Genomic DNA, 17,199 nt, shown 5'->3' on the forward strand with positions numbered 1-17,199 from the left:
ATTTCAATTGTAGAATAGCTCTGGAAAATTGCCAGATATTTATTCTCTTACTTGTCCAAGCACTGCAAACAGTACATACTTTGTTACCTTCTTAATGAGGCCTGCCATGACCATCCTATTTAAAATTACAGCCATCCATTATCTACATGTCCTGATCCCCCTTCCCCTGCTTATTTAGTTTTTTGTTTAGTCTTGCTTTGTTTAGTCTTGTTTTGTTTAGTCTTGTTTAGTTTTGTTTTGTTTAGTCACAAGCCCCATCAGAATGTTAGCCTAAGGGCTTCAAGATTTATATGCGATTTTGTCTGTTTTTTTCCTGATATATTTCAAGATCTATTTGAGTATCTGGCATGGAATAGATCCTCAAATATTAGCTCAATATCAAATGAATGAATAAACTAGAAAAGTAAATGCTTTCTCATATGACCAAAAACAATAGGTACTAAAGAGAAAAAAATTAAGCTTCCAACCAGCATTTTCAAATGCTAAATATTTTGCTAAAATTTTTAAAAAGCAATATTTCCATTCAAAAATCACAAGAAATTAAGTATTTTTAAATTTCTAAGGTTTCCTATTAAATTCATGAAGTTTCCTAATGATGGCTACTAGAGACCTATAACAGTATTAATATTCACTTCTTTAAAAAAAAAGACACTTTAACAAGAAATACAAATCAAGATGTAGCAATAATGAACTGAAGGCACCAAACTGGTCCAAAAACTACAGAATTAAAAACCCATTCTCTTGGGCTTCCCTGGTGGCGCAGTGGTTGGGAGTCTGCCTGCCGATGCAGGGGACGCAGGTTCGTGCCCCGGTCCAGGAAGATCCCACATGCCGAGGAGCGGCTGGGCCCGTGAGCCATGGCCAATGAGCCTGCGCGTCTGGAGCCTGTGCTCCGCAACGGGAGAGGCCACAACAGTGAGAGGCCCGCATACCACAAAAAAAAAAAAAAAGAAAAAACCCATTCTCTTAAAGCCTGCAACACACTATAGTCTCTAAGATCAGTCCTGTCCAATATAAATAGTGATCTACATATGTGATTAAAAATTTCCTAGGAGTCACATTAAAAAGTAAAAACAAGTGAAATTAATTTTATATTATATTTCATGTAACCCAGTATGCCCATAATATAATCATTTCCAACATGTAATCAATATTTCAATATTTATGTAAATCTTCAAAATTTGAAGTGCATTTTACACATATAACACACCTCAATTTTAAGTGCTCAATAGACAAACATAGCTAGTAGCTACCATACTGTACAATGGATTTCTAGATCTTTGGGGGTACTAATAAAACACAGAAGCATACTATATTTGCTTTTAAATATTCATATTAAAAGAAATACAGAGAGAAAGATATCTTCTGTTTTTCAACATTCAAGTTCACCTATTATACTGATAGAATTCTAAGTTCTTTTAACATAAGTTTTACTTTTTAACAGTTATTATTTTTTTATTACAAAATATTTGGAATTCCACTAAAATTTAAGACTCAATAAGAATTCCATTGAAGTATAAATTATACAGCCATGCGTGATTACTTTGTTTGGCACAGTGATAATGATAATATTTCACACATCTGAGCATTTACTATCTGATGATGAGATAAAAAGATTAAAATAACTTGTAATTCTAGGAATTATTATGCAATCAAATACATTCAAATCGGCTGTCAAATATCTGCATAAGCTTACTTAATACCTCTCTGTCTATATATTATACACAATTGCAACAGATCCTTCTCTTGAAGGTATTTTTAATAATTAAAAAATATGAATTTTTGCTATTTTTCCATATTTAAATATTTTTTAAATTGTGATATAATAAGAAATATATTTGGTCTTTATCCCTGGTTCCTAGAACAGAGCTCTTAAAAGTCTTAGAATTTCCTCAGTGATAGTGTCCTTTCCTCCTTTAATCACCCCTGAGTTCATGCTAATGAGATGACTAAGGGAGGGGCCCCTAAATAGCCTCAGGATGGGGCTGATCATGAGAAAGACCAAGTGATCAGAGAACCGGAAATTTCAGTCCCAGCTACCTGACCTCTGGGAAAACTGAGCTCTGTAAAAACTCTTGAACTTAGAGATTCAGAAAGCTTCCAGGTTGGTGAATATATCAAGGTGTGGGAGGTGCTGGGAGGGCGGCATGCCCAGAGAGGGCATGGAAGCTCCATGCGCCTTCTACCATACCTTGTCCTATAGATATACAGCACTTGGCTGTTCCAGAGTTATATCCTTTTTAATAAACCAGTAAACATAAGTAAAGTGTTCTCCTGAGTTCTGTGAGCCATTCCAGCAAATTTTCCTTTTTTTTAACTGAAGTACAGTTGATGTACAATATTATATAAGTTACAGGTGTACAATATGGTGATTTGTAAAGGTTATACTCTATAATTAGTATGAAATATTGGCTATATTCCCTGTGTTGTACAGTAGCTTATTTATTTTATATATAATAGCTTGTACCTCTTAATCTCCTACCCCTATATTGCCCCTCCCCTCTTCCCTCTCCCCACTGGTAACCACTAGTTTGTTCTCTATATCTGTGAGTCTGCTTCTTTTTTGTATTATTCACTAGTTTATTTTTTAGATTCCACATATAAGTGCTATCAAACAGTATTTTTCTTTCTCTGTCTGGCTTATTTCACTTAGCCTAACACTCCTCCAAGTCTATCCACGTTGCTACAAATGGCAAAATTTCATTCTTTTTATGGCTGAGTAGTATTCCACTGTATTTATGTACCACATCTTCTTTACCCACTCATCTGCTGATGGATGCTTAGGTTGCTTCCATATCTTGGCAATTGTAAACAATGCTGCTATGAACACTGGGGTGCATGTATCTTTTTGAATTCGTGTTTTTTTGTTTTTTTCAGATACATACCCAGCAAATGTTCAAACCTGAGGAAGGAGCCATGGGAACCCCAGATTTATCGCCAGTCAGTCAGAAGTTCAAAAACATAACCAGAGACTTGTGACTGGGATCTGAGGTAAAGGGCAGTATTATGAGACTGAGCCCTTTAACTTGTGGGATCAGGGAGAGAGCGTCAGAATTGAATTGAATTGTTGAAAATGCAGTTGGTGTTGGAAAACTGAAGAACTGGTTGGTGTCAGAAAACACCCCAGAGTAGTAATATTTATAACTTGATATATCAATTAATAACAAAAGTAATTTTATTAAGTAGATTTTTAATATAAAGAATCTAGCCTTATTCTAGGCTCAGAATTAACCAATCTTAATAAGTTAATTTGTAACTTCTGAAATATGGCTACCTAAAACTATTCCAGCTTTAAAAAGTGAAAGTGCACACCACTCTTTTCAAACATTTTATAATACTAAAACTCTTCAAATTAACCATATTCGCCTGCCAATGCAGGGGACACGCGTTCGAGCCCTGGTCCAGGAAGATCCCACATGCCGCAGAGCAACTAAACCCGTGCACCACAACTACTGAGCCTGCGCTCTAGAGCCCACAAGCTACAACTGCTGAAGCCCGTGTGCCTAGAGCCCGTGCTCCACAACAAGAGAAGTCACAGCAATGAGAAGCCCCTGCGCTGCAACAAAGAGTAGCTCCCACTCGCCGCAACTAGAGAAAGCCTGCGTGCAGCAACAAAGACCCACCACAGCCAAAAAAAATAAATTATAAAAAAAAAATAATAATCCCTCTGAATTAATATATTTCTTAACCTAAAACAATCTAAGCAATGATTAGTTCCTCAGAAATACCAAAATCAAAGGAAACCTTAGCACCATCAGTGTAATAACTTAAAATTATAACCTTTCAACACAGTACAAGAATTAGTGTTGTAAATTATCTCCAATCTAATTGATGGACAGAATTATGAAACTGCACAGAGTACTCATCTACTAAAGACTACACTCTCTCTGGGTTGACATGGAATTTGATCAAACTAATACTGTAAATGACTAAGAAAATGTACAACAATAATTTCAGGAAATCTGTTTAGTCTAGAGAATAATTTCCTCTACAAAGAGCATCAAATATATGAACATAAAATTCTATTGACTCCATAATTCATATAGATAGTAATAATTTATGGAATAAATGGAATTTATGTTAGAATATTTGATAATCAAAATCTTAAGCAACTATATTAGCAACTAAGTAAACAATTTAGACAATCTTGGGAGGATTAGAAAGAACAATTCATCACTAATAATTCAGAGTATTACTTCTAAAAAGTAGTTTTATAGCTTGATTTTATTGTGTGTATGTGTGTGTTTGTACTGGAAGAAAGAGAAGGAATGGTGATGATGTTGAGAGAATGAATTACTCAGTATAATAAAGTGACCCTCAATAAATGACAACTACTTTGTTATATTCCAGCAAGTAAAATTCCTAATAATCATCAACTTCATTTCATTTACTCTACTTTACGACCAACAGAATATATTTACATACTTCAAATACTTTTTAAGTTGGAAACAATGTAAAATAGGACTATCCTGTCATCTGCAGTTCCAAAAATGAAAGAAATAAATTTGACTACTTTGAACTGAAAGCCATGATTTTGGTATTAATAGAACTGAACTCTAATTAAAATGATTTAACCACAATGAGAAGAGATTATCTCTCAGTAAGCATGAATCAGCTGATGCAGAGATAGTAAAAAAAAAAAAAAGACTAAAGAGTTAATATCTGATCTAATAAGTACTAAGAAATCACTGTTAAATTTCTTAGCTAGAGAAAGACACTCTCAAAAGTGATATGCATGATGATTAGAGAGGAAAAAATTAGAGGTAATAATCTAGGCATAAGATAATAAATACCTAGATTAAAATGGAATAAGTAAATAACTAAAACAGGTAAATGAAAAAGGACTAAATTCTAAGAACACAAAATTTTATTTATAGCAGGGGTTGGCACACTACAGACTGATGGCTGTCTTTGCAAACAAAGTTTTATTGGAACACAGCCATGACCATTAGTTCATATACTGTCTATGGCTGCTGGGCACTACAATGGGAGAGTTAAGTAGATCCAACAGAGATCATGCAGCTCACACAAATCTAAACTATTTGCTAGCTGGCCTATATTCGTTTCCTATGGCTGCTGTAACAAAGTACCATAAACTGAGTGGCTTAAAATAACAGAAATTTATTCTTTCACGGTCTGGAGGCTATAAATCTAAATAAAGTGTCAGCAGGGCCATGCTCTCTGAAAGGCTCTAAGGGAGAATCTGTTTCATGCCTTTCTCTTGGCTTTTGGTGTCACCAGCAATTCTTGTCATTCCTTGACTTGTAGCTGCATAACTCCAATCTCTGCATCCACTGTCACATGATCATCTTCTCCCCTGTGTCTGTCTGTCCACATGGTGTTCTCCTCTCTTACAAGGACACCAGTCATATTGGATTAAGAGCCCATGTTACTCCAATATACACTCCTCTTAAATAACTACATCTGAAATGAACCTATTTCCAAATAAGGTCACATTATGAGGTACTGGGGGTTAGGACTTCAAAATATTTTTTGGGGGGGGGGGCATATTTCAACGCATAATTTGGCCCTTTACAGAAAAAGTCTGCCAACTCCTAATTTAAAAGAGTAAAAACTGGTACTTCCTTAGTGGCACAGCAGTTAAGAATCCACCTGCCAACGCAAGGGACACAGTTCAAGCCCTGGTCCAGGAAGATACCACATGCCACAGAGCAACGAAGTCCATGCACCACAACCACTAAGCCTGCGCTCTAGAGCCCGTGAGCCGCGAGCCACAACTACTGAGCCCATGTGCCACAACTACTGAAGCCCGCGCACCTAGAGCCCGTGCTCTGCAACAACAGAAGCCACCGCAATGAGAAGCCCGTGCACTGCAATGAAGAGTAGCCCCCACTCGCCACAACTAGAGAAAGCCTGCACATAGCAACAAAGACCTAAAGCAGCCAAAAATTTAAAATAAATAAAATAAACTTTAAAAAAATTAAATAAAAGAGTAAAAACTGAGGAGAAGTAGGTCCACAATTGCCATTGAACAGTGAGGGATTTCAAAGAGAGATCTGGGATTTTGCTTTAGATAAACTAAGCTGAAAACAAGAGCCCTCAAAAGATGTCAGGCAGAAAGCAATATATGTACGTCAGAATCTGGACTGGCTTAGAGATGGAGGCATCACGAGTAACCTAAAAGTGGATGAGCATTCTCAAGGTAGATGTTTTATACAGCAGGTCAAAAATCGATCTTTAGAGAATGTTTCTGTTACGTAACAATGTGATTAGACAAAAATGTGATGAGAGGATGTCACTGTTATACAACATTAGATAATAATGTAGAAAATAGTGTAATTTAGTATTACGTAAACTAAAAGAGAAGCATCTCAACAGTGACAAATACAACAAAAAGAGTGAAAAGAACTAAAAAATGACTGGGGAATTTGGTTAGAATGAGACCGGAGTCAAATAAAGAAAACAACCTCTAAGAAGAAAACTAAAAGGGACAATAGGGGTAAGATGAGAATGCTTAAGAAATAAAGTACTATTTATTTGTACAGTGAGTACAGTAGATTAGGACATTGGTGACCCCCAGTAAACCACATCTCCTGGTATTCATATCCTTGTATAATCCTTTCCAACACAGACTCTGAGTTCAGCCAAATAACTTGCTTTAAGACAATTTGATATTAACAGGCATTGGCAAGCAGGGGCATGATAAGCACTTTCACATGGGAACTTGTTCTCTTGGAACACTGCCACCTGGAAGCTGGCTGCCATGCTGTAAGGAAGCTTGAGCTAGACTCCTGAATGATGAGAGACTGGATGGAGAGAGACTCTGGTGGAAAAGAGGTCATCTGAGATATTCCAGCCCAGCAGAGCTGGCAACTGAATGCAACTGCCACAGTGACCTCAGGCCATAACTACGGGAACAGAAAAAGTGCTCAGCAAAGCCCAGTCAACCCAGAGAATCAGGAGAAATAACAAAATGTTGTTTTAGGCCACTAAATTTTGTGGTGGTTTGTAAAGCAGCAATAGATAACTGACATAGTCAGAATAGGATATATGTTTGAGAAACCCAAGTACACAGAGTGGGAATTCTTATAAAACTGAGAAGACCTGTATAGATGTGAAAAAAAAGAAAAACCATGTAAATACAAAGGGTAAAATTAAAATGTAAAGAGAAAAACTAAAGATGATGAAGATGAAGGAGTTCAGTCATACAAGGAATAATGGGAAAATTTAAGACTAAAAACTTGGTCATTCTGTTTTAAGAGAATACCAGGGAAAAAGGGTTTCCACCTACTTCATCACTTTCATCTACTTCAATTCCACCATCTTTGTCATCATCCATTTGTTTATGTATTGTTTGAAGAGCTTCCAGACTAAATCTATCTTCTTCTGTGAAGCATGGTGGACTCAGTGACATGCAGGGATCTGAAATAGAACAAAGGGCAATTACTAACTTGCAATCCCCAAACACAAGCTATAGTCAAGAGAATGTAATTTAAAACAAAACCAACAAATTAAATTTCAGACTAAGTCAAACTAAGAGGCTTTAAGAAGTCTAGTAGGGTATTCTTCACATCAAAAGTATAATATATGAACACACTGACTAAAAATAAATAATTCAATTTAATTGATATTAGTCAACTAAAACCAGTACTAAATTCAGGTTGTCTACACTCTTCTTATCCAGATCATTATATTTATAAATTATTCCTCCCCCAAAACAGATAAACTCTCTCCTTTAAAAAAAGGAAAAAAAAACTAAACATCACAGAGTACAAGGTGCTATTTTTATATAGTCCAGTTTAAAATGTAAGTCCTAGGGAAACATCACAAAGAATACAAGAAAAAGAAATGAAGACTATTCACATGATCCTTAGACATTTTTTAATCATTCTTCTAACAGAATCCAAGAGTCCACCATATGACTTTTTAAAATAAAATGTATAACTTCTTAGATTCAACAAAGAAAAACTGAATTTTTAAAAATCTTGTTCTTCATGTTTTTCTTAACATACATTTATTGGCTAAAACTTTTCCTATGGAAAATGAGTGAATCCTCACATCTAGGTTGTCAAAACTAACAATTTAAAGAGAATGTGGGGCTTTTCATGGCTTAAAATGAGATTAGTAAAAATTACCTCCTGTTGACTCAATTAGTAAACAGTCTACATACCAAAATGGAAAAGTACTGAAACTTCACTCACACCCAATCTGGCTGACTGCTGGATTGACAAATTCCAGGAACTGACTTCTACCAGGTCACTAAAATAATATCCTTTTAAAACATCATCAGATCCACATGTATTTCTAGGAACAGTATGGTCTTAAAGTTTAAAGTGGTTATTAGCATAACAGAAGGGTTAGCCACAGTTTGGCCATCTCCTCAACAATAGTTAAAAATCTAGTTTATCATCTGGTCCTGTTATGAATTAACTGACTGTGGACAAATCACTTGTCCTTGTATCTTAGTTACCTCTCTAAAATAAAGCAAGTAGACTAGATGTTTACTAAGCTCTATTGCAGCCATAACGGCCTAAGAATATCTAATTCTGCATTTAGGAAAAAAAATTACAAGAAAAGAAGCCAGTCCTGGAGACAAACTAATAATTTTCTAAAAAAAAAAACAATTTAAGCCTATATTACCTGCATGTTCTACTTATAGAACATTTTGGCAATTTAACATTTAATAGTTTTAAGTTTTTAATCTGAAACTTAATTTTGATTCCTTTAATCTTAGAAGGGAAGGAAACAGAAAAGGAAACTCTCTAAAAATGAAATTATAAGTTATGTGACATAAATATGTGTATAAATATTCAAAACTCTGATTAAGATTTGCTAAAATCTAAGAACTTACAGGCATAATGGTCAATTACGATCCCTAATTCACAAGATATCCAGAACCCTCATATGCCCACAAGTTATTCTGAATGGATGCAAAATAAAATATAAGCTCTCAGGTATCACAACAACACATGGTGTGAAGAAGATGTGTATACAACATGCTACTGCCTCCAGCAGACATATTTTTAACACATATTTATTTTGCTAACAAACATATGAAGTGAAAGTTATTACAACTAGTACAATAAGGAAAGTCTCAGCATCACTCACTCTGATTAAATAGGCTTTGTTGTCAAACTCTCTAAGCGAAGTCAACAGTGAGGACGGCAGAAACATTAAAAAGCTTAAGCTTTTTATACAATATGATTTTATACAATTTTATACATTTATACATTTATGCATTTTATATAATATGATATAAAAGAACTGTACATATAATGAATCAGGTATAATGGTTTCAAAGACAACTGCTAAAATACCAAAATCAGTCTCCTTTGCCAACATCTTACAGACATCTACCTTAGCTACCCAAAATGCACTATGTACTCCATAGCCAGAACAGGTTTCTCATCTAAACAGAATCACTTGTTCATTTAAACATGATATGGAGTGCCTGTCATGTGCCAGGTCCTGTACTTGGTGCTGGACACCTAACTAAGGCAAATTTCCTCCCCTTGGTGCCCTCACCTTGTGTTAAATGCAATGTGGTGTGATATATCTTTCTAGCATTATTATGCTGAGCATTCCTTTCTTTCCTCTGGATCAAGACCAGCACATTCCACTGAGAAAAAAAGGAATCAGCTGAAACAGAGTAAGACTTAACCAAAGTCAGCAATCAACACCATTGTTAAATTCCACCTTGTTTTCCTCTACCCAAAGCCAAACAAACGCTCAATCTGATTCTGCAGAAACAGAGTTACTGAATTAAAATGATTTCACCTAATAAGAAACATCTGATATATTCTAGAAGCCAATGCTCTTTCATGTACATAATGTAATCCCTACAACCCTGTGTGAGGAACATATTATCTCCATTTTTCAGATGAGGAAATGAGACTAATGAGTTACTTTCTTAAGATCACACCCCTAGAAATGACAGACCTGGGATTCACACCAGTCTTCAAGACTCCAATTCATGTTCGAGTGTCAGTATAATGAACATAAATGCGTCAGTGTCACCAGTGTCAGAGAAGAATAAAGGATTGCTATCATAGATACTGCCAGAACCTGGCTGAGAAGCAGAGAGAACCAAGAAGCATAAATGTGTCCCAAGGAAGGGGATCACTAGATACCTCATAAATGACAGACATAATCTGAAATACAGACCTATACTTCTTAGATTACTTCTCCTTTTGAGAATAACGTACCTTTAATTCACACTCCCCTTGAAAAAACCTTTACAATAAGTATACTACCACAGTAACAGACATATGTTGAAAGTTTAAACAAATATAAATATTAGAAGCCAACTAAATAAACTTCTGAATTTGTTACTTATCTAGCAAAATACATAAATGCCAGACTTCAGGTTAGAAGCCAGGTATACAAAGGGTAAAAGCAAAGTTAAATATGGCAAGTACAATGACAGACATGTAATAAATATATAATGACAGTAAAACTAAGGGAGTAGTCCTGTATAGCAAGAAGATTTGAGGAGAAAGTGATATTTACACATTGATTCTTAAAAGATGAGCAAGTGTTCTCTAGGAAGACATGAATAGGCAAGAACATAAGCTGCTAATAGTTATACTAACAAAATAATGATGACAGTAACTATCAATTACAGAGTGTCTATAACATATTACATAAATTTATATATAAATTATATATTTCACTTTGTTTATAAAATAGGCATTATTATTACCATTTGACTAGGTAATTAAGAGAAAAGACTGACAATATCATTGAGGGTCAGACTATAGAGGGATCTACAGATTATTCTAAAGTGACAATAAAGGGGAAAAAACGTTAATAAATTACTCACTGAAACCCTCTACTTGCAGTTTCCTTGGCCTGCAAAGCTCTTTCTCCCAAGTACACCCACTGTTGGTTCATTCCAGCACAAATGTTTCTCCTCAGAGGTCATCTTATTTCCCTATCTAAAATAGCCTTCCCCTTTTCTATTTGTTATATTTTTCTTCACAGCACTTAATCACAGTGCATATATTATGTATTTACTTTCTTACTGTCCAATCCTCCACTATAATGCAATCATGAGATGAAAGGCCTTGTTCTGATTGTTGCTCTTTTCTGAGTGCCTAGAAGTGTCTGGCACATAGTAAGCACTCAAAAAATATGTTTACTGCATTACTTACCTAACTGGTTTCCAATATAAATGTTTGGAAGAGAAAAACTTCACAGAATTACTTGGCTGATTAGAAAACTAAGATGTAGAAAGTGACAGTAAAACCCCTCACCTCTTTATAGTACTAAAGTTAACTCTAAGTGCTAGTAGAAATCTACTAATATTACTCCTGCTCCAATTAAAAGTATTCAGTGGCCCCCAAGAGCCTAAAGTATAAAGTCTATTTTTTCACTGTCAAATACTGCTGTTTAAATACTTAATGAAAATATACAACACATTATAAAAAAATAATGGAGGGGAACTTTAAAATATTTAAGATTCAAGGCCCTTATACTTTAGCAGCAAAGATAAAATTTCATGAAGGCAAGGACTAAGTTTGTTTTATTCATGACTATATATTATTACTATTATTATATATGTTATAATATATGTACATTATTATTATACAGTCCTAATAAATAATTATGGCTGACTGGCTTTTACATGCAAGCAATTGCATTTTTGGTGGTATTAGGAAAGAGAAATTGGATTTTAGTAAGTGGGGTTAGAAAAAGAGAAAACAAGAACAAACCCAAAGAGGAAATAAGACGATATCTGGGACCCACAAAGAGCAGTCTGGCTAGCAGACTGGCTCTCTACTGAGAGTGCTACTCAGGGCTCCTCGCTGCTCACCTCTCCATCTGCTGCTGCAGGCCTTCAGCGGAGGGCTGGGGAGGCCAGTCCCACATAACAAGGAACTGTCCTCTGCCAGCTAACAGTACTGCCCAGAGGGAGGAAGAAAACACTAGCAAGCATGGGTGGAGGAGCAGTAGGATGTGAATCTGGAAAGATGGCTTGGGGTTATCCGTCAGTGAATGGCAATGAACCAAGAAAGAAGAGACTAAAAGAAGCCACTGATCATTTTTAAGTGAACTGTGACTTGATGGCAAATATAACAGAAATCACAACTTATATTTTGTGTAGTGCTTTCAAGTTCAAAAAATGTTTTCCCATATAGTCAATTTTATTTTAATCTAGAGAAAAAACTATAGTCTCAGTTTACATGCTTGTTACCAGTGAATGCCTATTCCAACAGCACAGGCAGGAAGTAACAACATAAACTACAACCACAGCAGTGAGGATAGATGGAAGAGGTCAGACTGAAGTGACAACTGAGTGTACTGAGAGAAAGGAGACAAATATGACTGACATTTTTAGAATGAACTAATAAAAGTCTAGGTAAAACAAAGGTAACTTCTATTTGGCTGAGTGAAACTAAACAACACAGAGTTACAAACTGCGCCAAATGTGATTCCATTAAGCCTTTACTAGAGGCATAAATATTTATGCCATATTCTATATTTTGTTGTCCCAATTGATATAGGCAAGGAATATGGTTCAGAAATGTAAGAAAATAAGAGCTTAAGAAATAAATGAAACTGAAAAAGTAAATCCAGTCTTTAAAGCTAGTTTCCCTCCTATAATACCTTTGAGGTCAGCAAATTTCATGCAGAAGAGAACTAAGAAGGAGAGCCAGCCGACTTTTCATCACAAACCAATGACTGTAGCCCATTAACAATGTGCAACATCATATACTGCCAAGAACATGGCTTACCACGCTGGCAACTTTTATGAGTCTCATGATTAGGATTTTCTTAATTACTACCACTGAGAGAAAAATTTTAAATAAATATTGTTCATACTTGGTGCTTCCACTAATAGTTCAAGCATTTATCAAATTAAACACTTCAATCTGAATATTTTGAGAGCAAATCTTCTCTAAAATCTTCAGAGATAACCGTTTGGTGTCATTTTTCAATAAACCAACAATCTGATTCAAACTCAAAAAGAAAGTGAATAATGTCTTCTTTCTTTTTTGATATCCTCTTTAAGGCAGAGTCTGCCTTATTTCTCTTATTATCCCAATGTCTAGCATATCACCAACACCTGGCATACAGGAGGATTAATGGATGTTTCTCAAAAAGTCTAATAAATAAATAATAAAGGCTGCCACATACTTTTTTAAAGAGAAGTTTCAACCCATAATCTATTATATTTCCTGGTATATGGTACCAGGAAATATAATTTCATAGATATTCAAACTATGCTAATATTTACTGAAAGTATATTACATGCCAGAACAACAAATGAGAAAAGGAAAATTGTAACTCGTATACACGACGCTATACCAGGAGGCTATAAAAATGCAGGTGGATTCTGAATCTCAAATGTTTAACTCAGATTTTTGAAAAGTTCAACAAAGGAGACAGACCTCACCAACAACAGGGCTGAGAAACCACTGCTGATATATCAAATTATGGCTTAAGTATTATACTGAAAAGAAAATAAAGAGCCTTTATTTTGAAACCCTTTCTGATTAATGACTGCCTCTTGGAGCTCTGAATCACTGACTTCGTTTACAAAGTCCTCATTAATTAGTCTGACTCTTGTAAAAAGAAAGAACTTTCCCCTCATCTGTTAGCTAAAAATTTCCCTTAAAAATTGCTAAGTTCAATTATACCTTCCAAATGTTTTAAACAGACTATCTGATACAAACTTAGTTACTTAGGTCCTTTCCCACTTTCCAGGGATATTTTTCAACTTACCATCTTCTGATTATTTCACTCCCACTTATTCCCCCACCCTCACAAAGCATCTTGTCCTTGCCACCTCAAAAAGTTCCCACTAATCTTCTCAAAGAGCCTCTCTAAAGGTAGGAGACAAGGTGATGCCTCTGCCTCAAAACTATCTTAATATGCAATTCATTTACCAACACATTCCTCAACCCAAAAATATCTACACTTACATTTGTGGTTAACCAATATGTTCATTTAATGTATGTAAATAAATGAGAAATATTTATGCAGCTGTATTTATCTCTAGATTCATTGACAGCTGCCTAATTTTTCCCACTGTGTTTTATACTATAACTTCCTAGAAAGCAATACTATATCTGAGTATAACTTTGCTGTATCTGTCATATGCAGGAAAATATTGTTGACTAGGTGCAAAAAACAAAAGTAAACAGATGCATGCATACACTTATTTACCGACTCCTAATTTCCCAGGATGCTATAAACACTAACTTTATTTATTTATCTATTTATTTATTTATGGCTGCATTGGGTCTTCATTGCTGTGAACGGGCTTTCTCTAGTAGCAGCGAGTGGGGGCTACTCTTTGTTGCGGTACGTGGGCTTCTCATTGCGGTGGTTTCTCTTGTTGCAGAGCACAGGCTCTAGGCACGCGGGCTTCAGTAATTGTGGCAGTGGGCTCAGTAGTTGTGTCTTGCAAGCTCTAGAGCACAGGCTCAGTAGTTGTGGCATGCAGCCTTAGTTGCTCCATGGCATGTGGGATCTTCCCAGCCCAGGGCTCGAACCCATGTTCCCTCATTGGCAGGCGGATTCTTAACCACTGCGCCACCAGGGAAGCCCTAAACTCTAACATTTTGATTAGCAACATTATGTGCACAGAGTAGTGAAATAGCTTTGCTTATTTTTATTTGTTTTGGAGGGAAGAAAATGATAATTCAAAGTTACAACCAGAACACTGTGCATGTACTTAATGGCACTGAATTATATACTTAAAATGGTTTAAATGGTAAATTTTATGTTATATATATTTTACCACAATTTTTTAAAAAGCTATAAGCAAAACATAAGCTATGTAGAACAAAGACCATTAAAACCATTCTACCTATATCAACACCTCAGGAAATAAAGAGAACATTGCTGTTACTGACAGGCATTGATCCAACTGTTTCACTTCTCTGTTTCACTTCTCTCTCAGTGCGAGAACTTAACAACAGTCAAAAATAAAATCACTATCCCAATTTTTCAGATGAGAAATGTTGAGCACTCTGTAGGAGGAAAAAGAACTTTTAATTCATTCTCATTCTGCCTCTTATTATATAACCTCAGGAAAGTTATTTAACTTATTTGCCTTAACTTCTTCATCTGTAAAATGGGAATAATAGTAAATTTGCGGGCTTCCCTGGTGGCGCAGTGGTTGAGAGTCTGCCTGCTGATGCAGGGGACATGGGTTCGTGCCCCGATCCGGGAAGATCCCACGTGCCGCAGAGCAGCTAGGCCCATGAGCCATGGCCGCTAAGCCTGCGCGTCCGGAGCCTGTGCTCCGCAACGGAAGAGGCCACAACAGTGAGGCCCGTGTACCACAAAAAAAAAAAAAAAAAAAAAAGAATCTACCTGCCAATGCAGGGACACAGGTTCGATCCCTACTCCAGGAAGATCCCACATGCCGCGGAGTAAGTAAGCCCGTGCGCCACAACTACTGAGCCTGCGCTCTAGAGCCCGCAAGCCACAACTACTGAGCCCACGTGCCACAACTACTGAAGCCCACGTGCCTAGAGCCCGTGCTCTGCAGCAAGAGAAGCCACTGCAATGAGAAGCCCGCGCACCACAACAAAGAGTAGCCCCCGCTCACTGCAACTGGAGAAAGCCCGTGCACAGCAACGAAGACCCAACGCAGCCAAAAATAAATAAATAAAAAATAAATTAATTTTAAAAAAAATACACTCCAGCCAAAACAATCTTGAGAAAGAACAGAGCTGGAGGAATCATGCTTCCTGACTTCAGACTATACTACAAAGCTACAGTAATCAAAACAATGGGGTAATGGCACAAAAACAGACAAAGATCAATGGAACATAATAGAGATCCCAGAAATAAACCCACACACTTATGGTCAATTGATCTATAAGAAACAAAGTAAGAATATACAATGCAGAAGACAGTCTCTCCAATAAGTGGTTCTGGGAAAACTGGACAGCTACATGTAAAGGAATGAAATTAGAACATTCTCTAAGCCATATACAAAAATAAACTCAAAATGGACTAAACACCCAAATGTAAGACCAGATACTATAAAACTCCTAGAGGAAAACATAGGTGGAACACTCTTTTACATATATCACAGCAATATTTTTTTGGCTCTGCCTCCTAAAGTAAAGGAAATAAAAGCAAAAATAATCAAATGGGACCTACCTAAACTTAAAAGCTTTTGCACAGCAAGGGAAACCATCAACAAAAAGACAACCTGATGAATGGGAGAAAATATTTGCAAATGATATGACCGATAAGGGATTAATATCCACCATATATAAATAGCTCATATAACTCAACATCAAAAAACAAACCACTTGGGCTTCCCTGGTGGCGCAGTGGTTAAGAATCCACCTGCCAATGCAGGGGATACGGGTTCGAGCCCTGGTCAAGGAATACCCCACATGCCATGAAGCAACTAAGCCCATGTGCCACAACTGCTGAGCCTGCGCTCTAGAGCCCGTGAGCCACAACTACTGAGTGTGCGTGCCACAATTACTGAAGCCTGCGCACCTAGAGCCCATGCTCCACAACAAAAGAAGCCACTGCAATGGGAAGCCCACATACACAACGAAGAGCAGCCCTTGCTCACTGCAACTAGAGAAAGCCCGCACGCAGCAACGACAACCCAAAGCAGCCAAAAATCAATAAAATTTTTTTTAAAAAGGTGATTTTAAAAAAAAACTCAATTAAAAAATGTGCAGAATGACTGAATAGACATTTTTCCAAAGAGGAAATGCAGATAGCCAAAGGGCACATGAAAAAAATTCTCACCATCAGAATCATCAGAGAAATGCAAATCAAATCCACGAGATTATCATCTCACACTTGTGAGAATGGCTATCATCAAAAAGAACACAAATAAAAAATGTTGGCGAGGATATGGAGAAAAGGGAACCCTTGTACACCGTTGGTGGGAATGTAAATTGGTGCAGCCACTGTGGAAAACAGTACAGAGGTTTCTCAAAACACTAAAAACAGAACTATCATTTGGCCCAGCAATTCCACTCCTGGGTATATATCCAAAAAAAAAAAAATCAGAACACTAATTCAAAAAGATGCATGCACCCCAATGTTCATAGCAGTATTATTTACAATCGTCAAGATATGGAAGCAACCAAAGTGTCCACCAACAGATGAATGGATAAAGAAAATGTGGTATATAAATAAAAAGGAATACTACTCAGCTATAAAAAAATGAAATTTTGCCATTTGCAGCAACATGAATAGATTTGGAAGGTATTATGCTGAGTGAAATCAGTGAGACAGAGAATG

The 17,199-nt window shown here is 36.3% G+C and overlaps 1 protein-coding gene across 1 annotated transcript in view; it reads right to left on the reverse strand.

The window, feature by feature from the left end:
- Positions 1-17,199, reverse strand: part of STIM2 (stromal interaction molecule 2) — a 171,491-nt gene that overhangs the window by 97,782 nt on the left and 56,510 nt on the right. Inside the window, exon 2 of the mRNA XM_027103201.1 lies at positions 7,253-7,383. Coding sequence (XP_026959002.1) covers positions 7,253-7,383 — 131 coding nt within the window. The remainder of the gene's footprint in view (positions 1-7,252; positions 7,384-17,199) is intronic.

This window comes from Aethalodelphis obliquidens, unplaced genomic scaffold, assembly GCF_003676395.1.
Source record: "Aethalodelphis obliquidens isolate GAN/ISIS:26980383/991018 unplaced genomic scaffold, ASM367639v1 scaffold6, whole genome shotgun sequence".
NCBI lineage: Eukaryota > Metazoa > Chordata > Mammalia > Artiodactyla > Delphinidae > Aethalodelphis > Aethalodelphis obliquidens.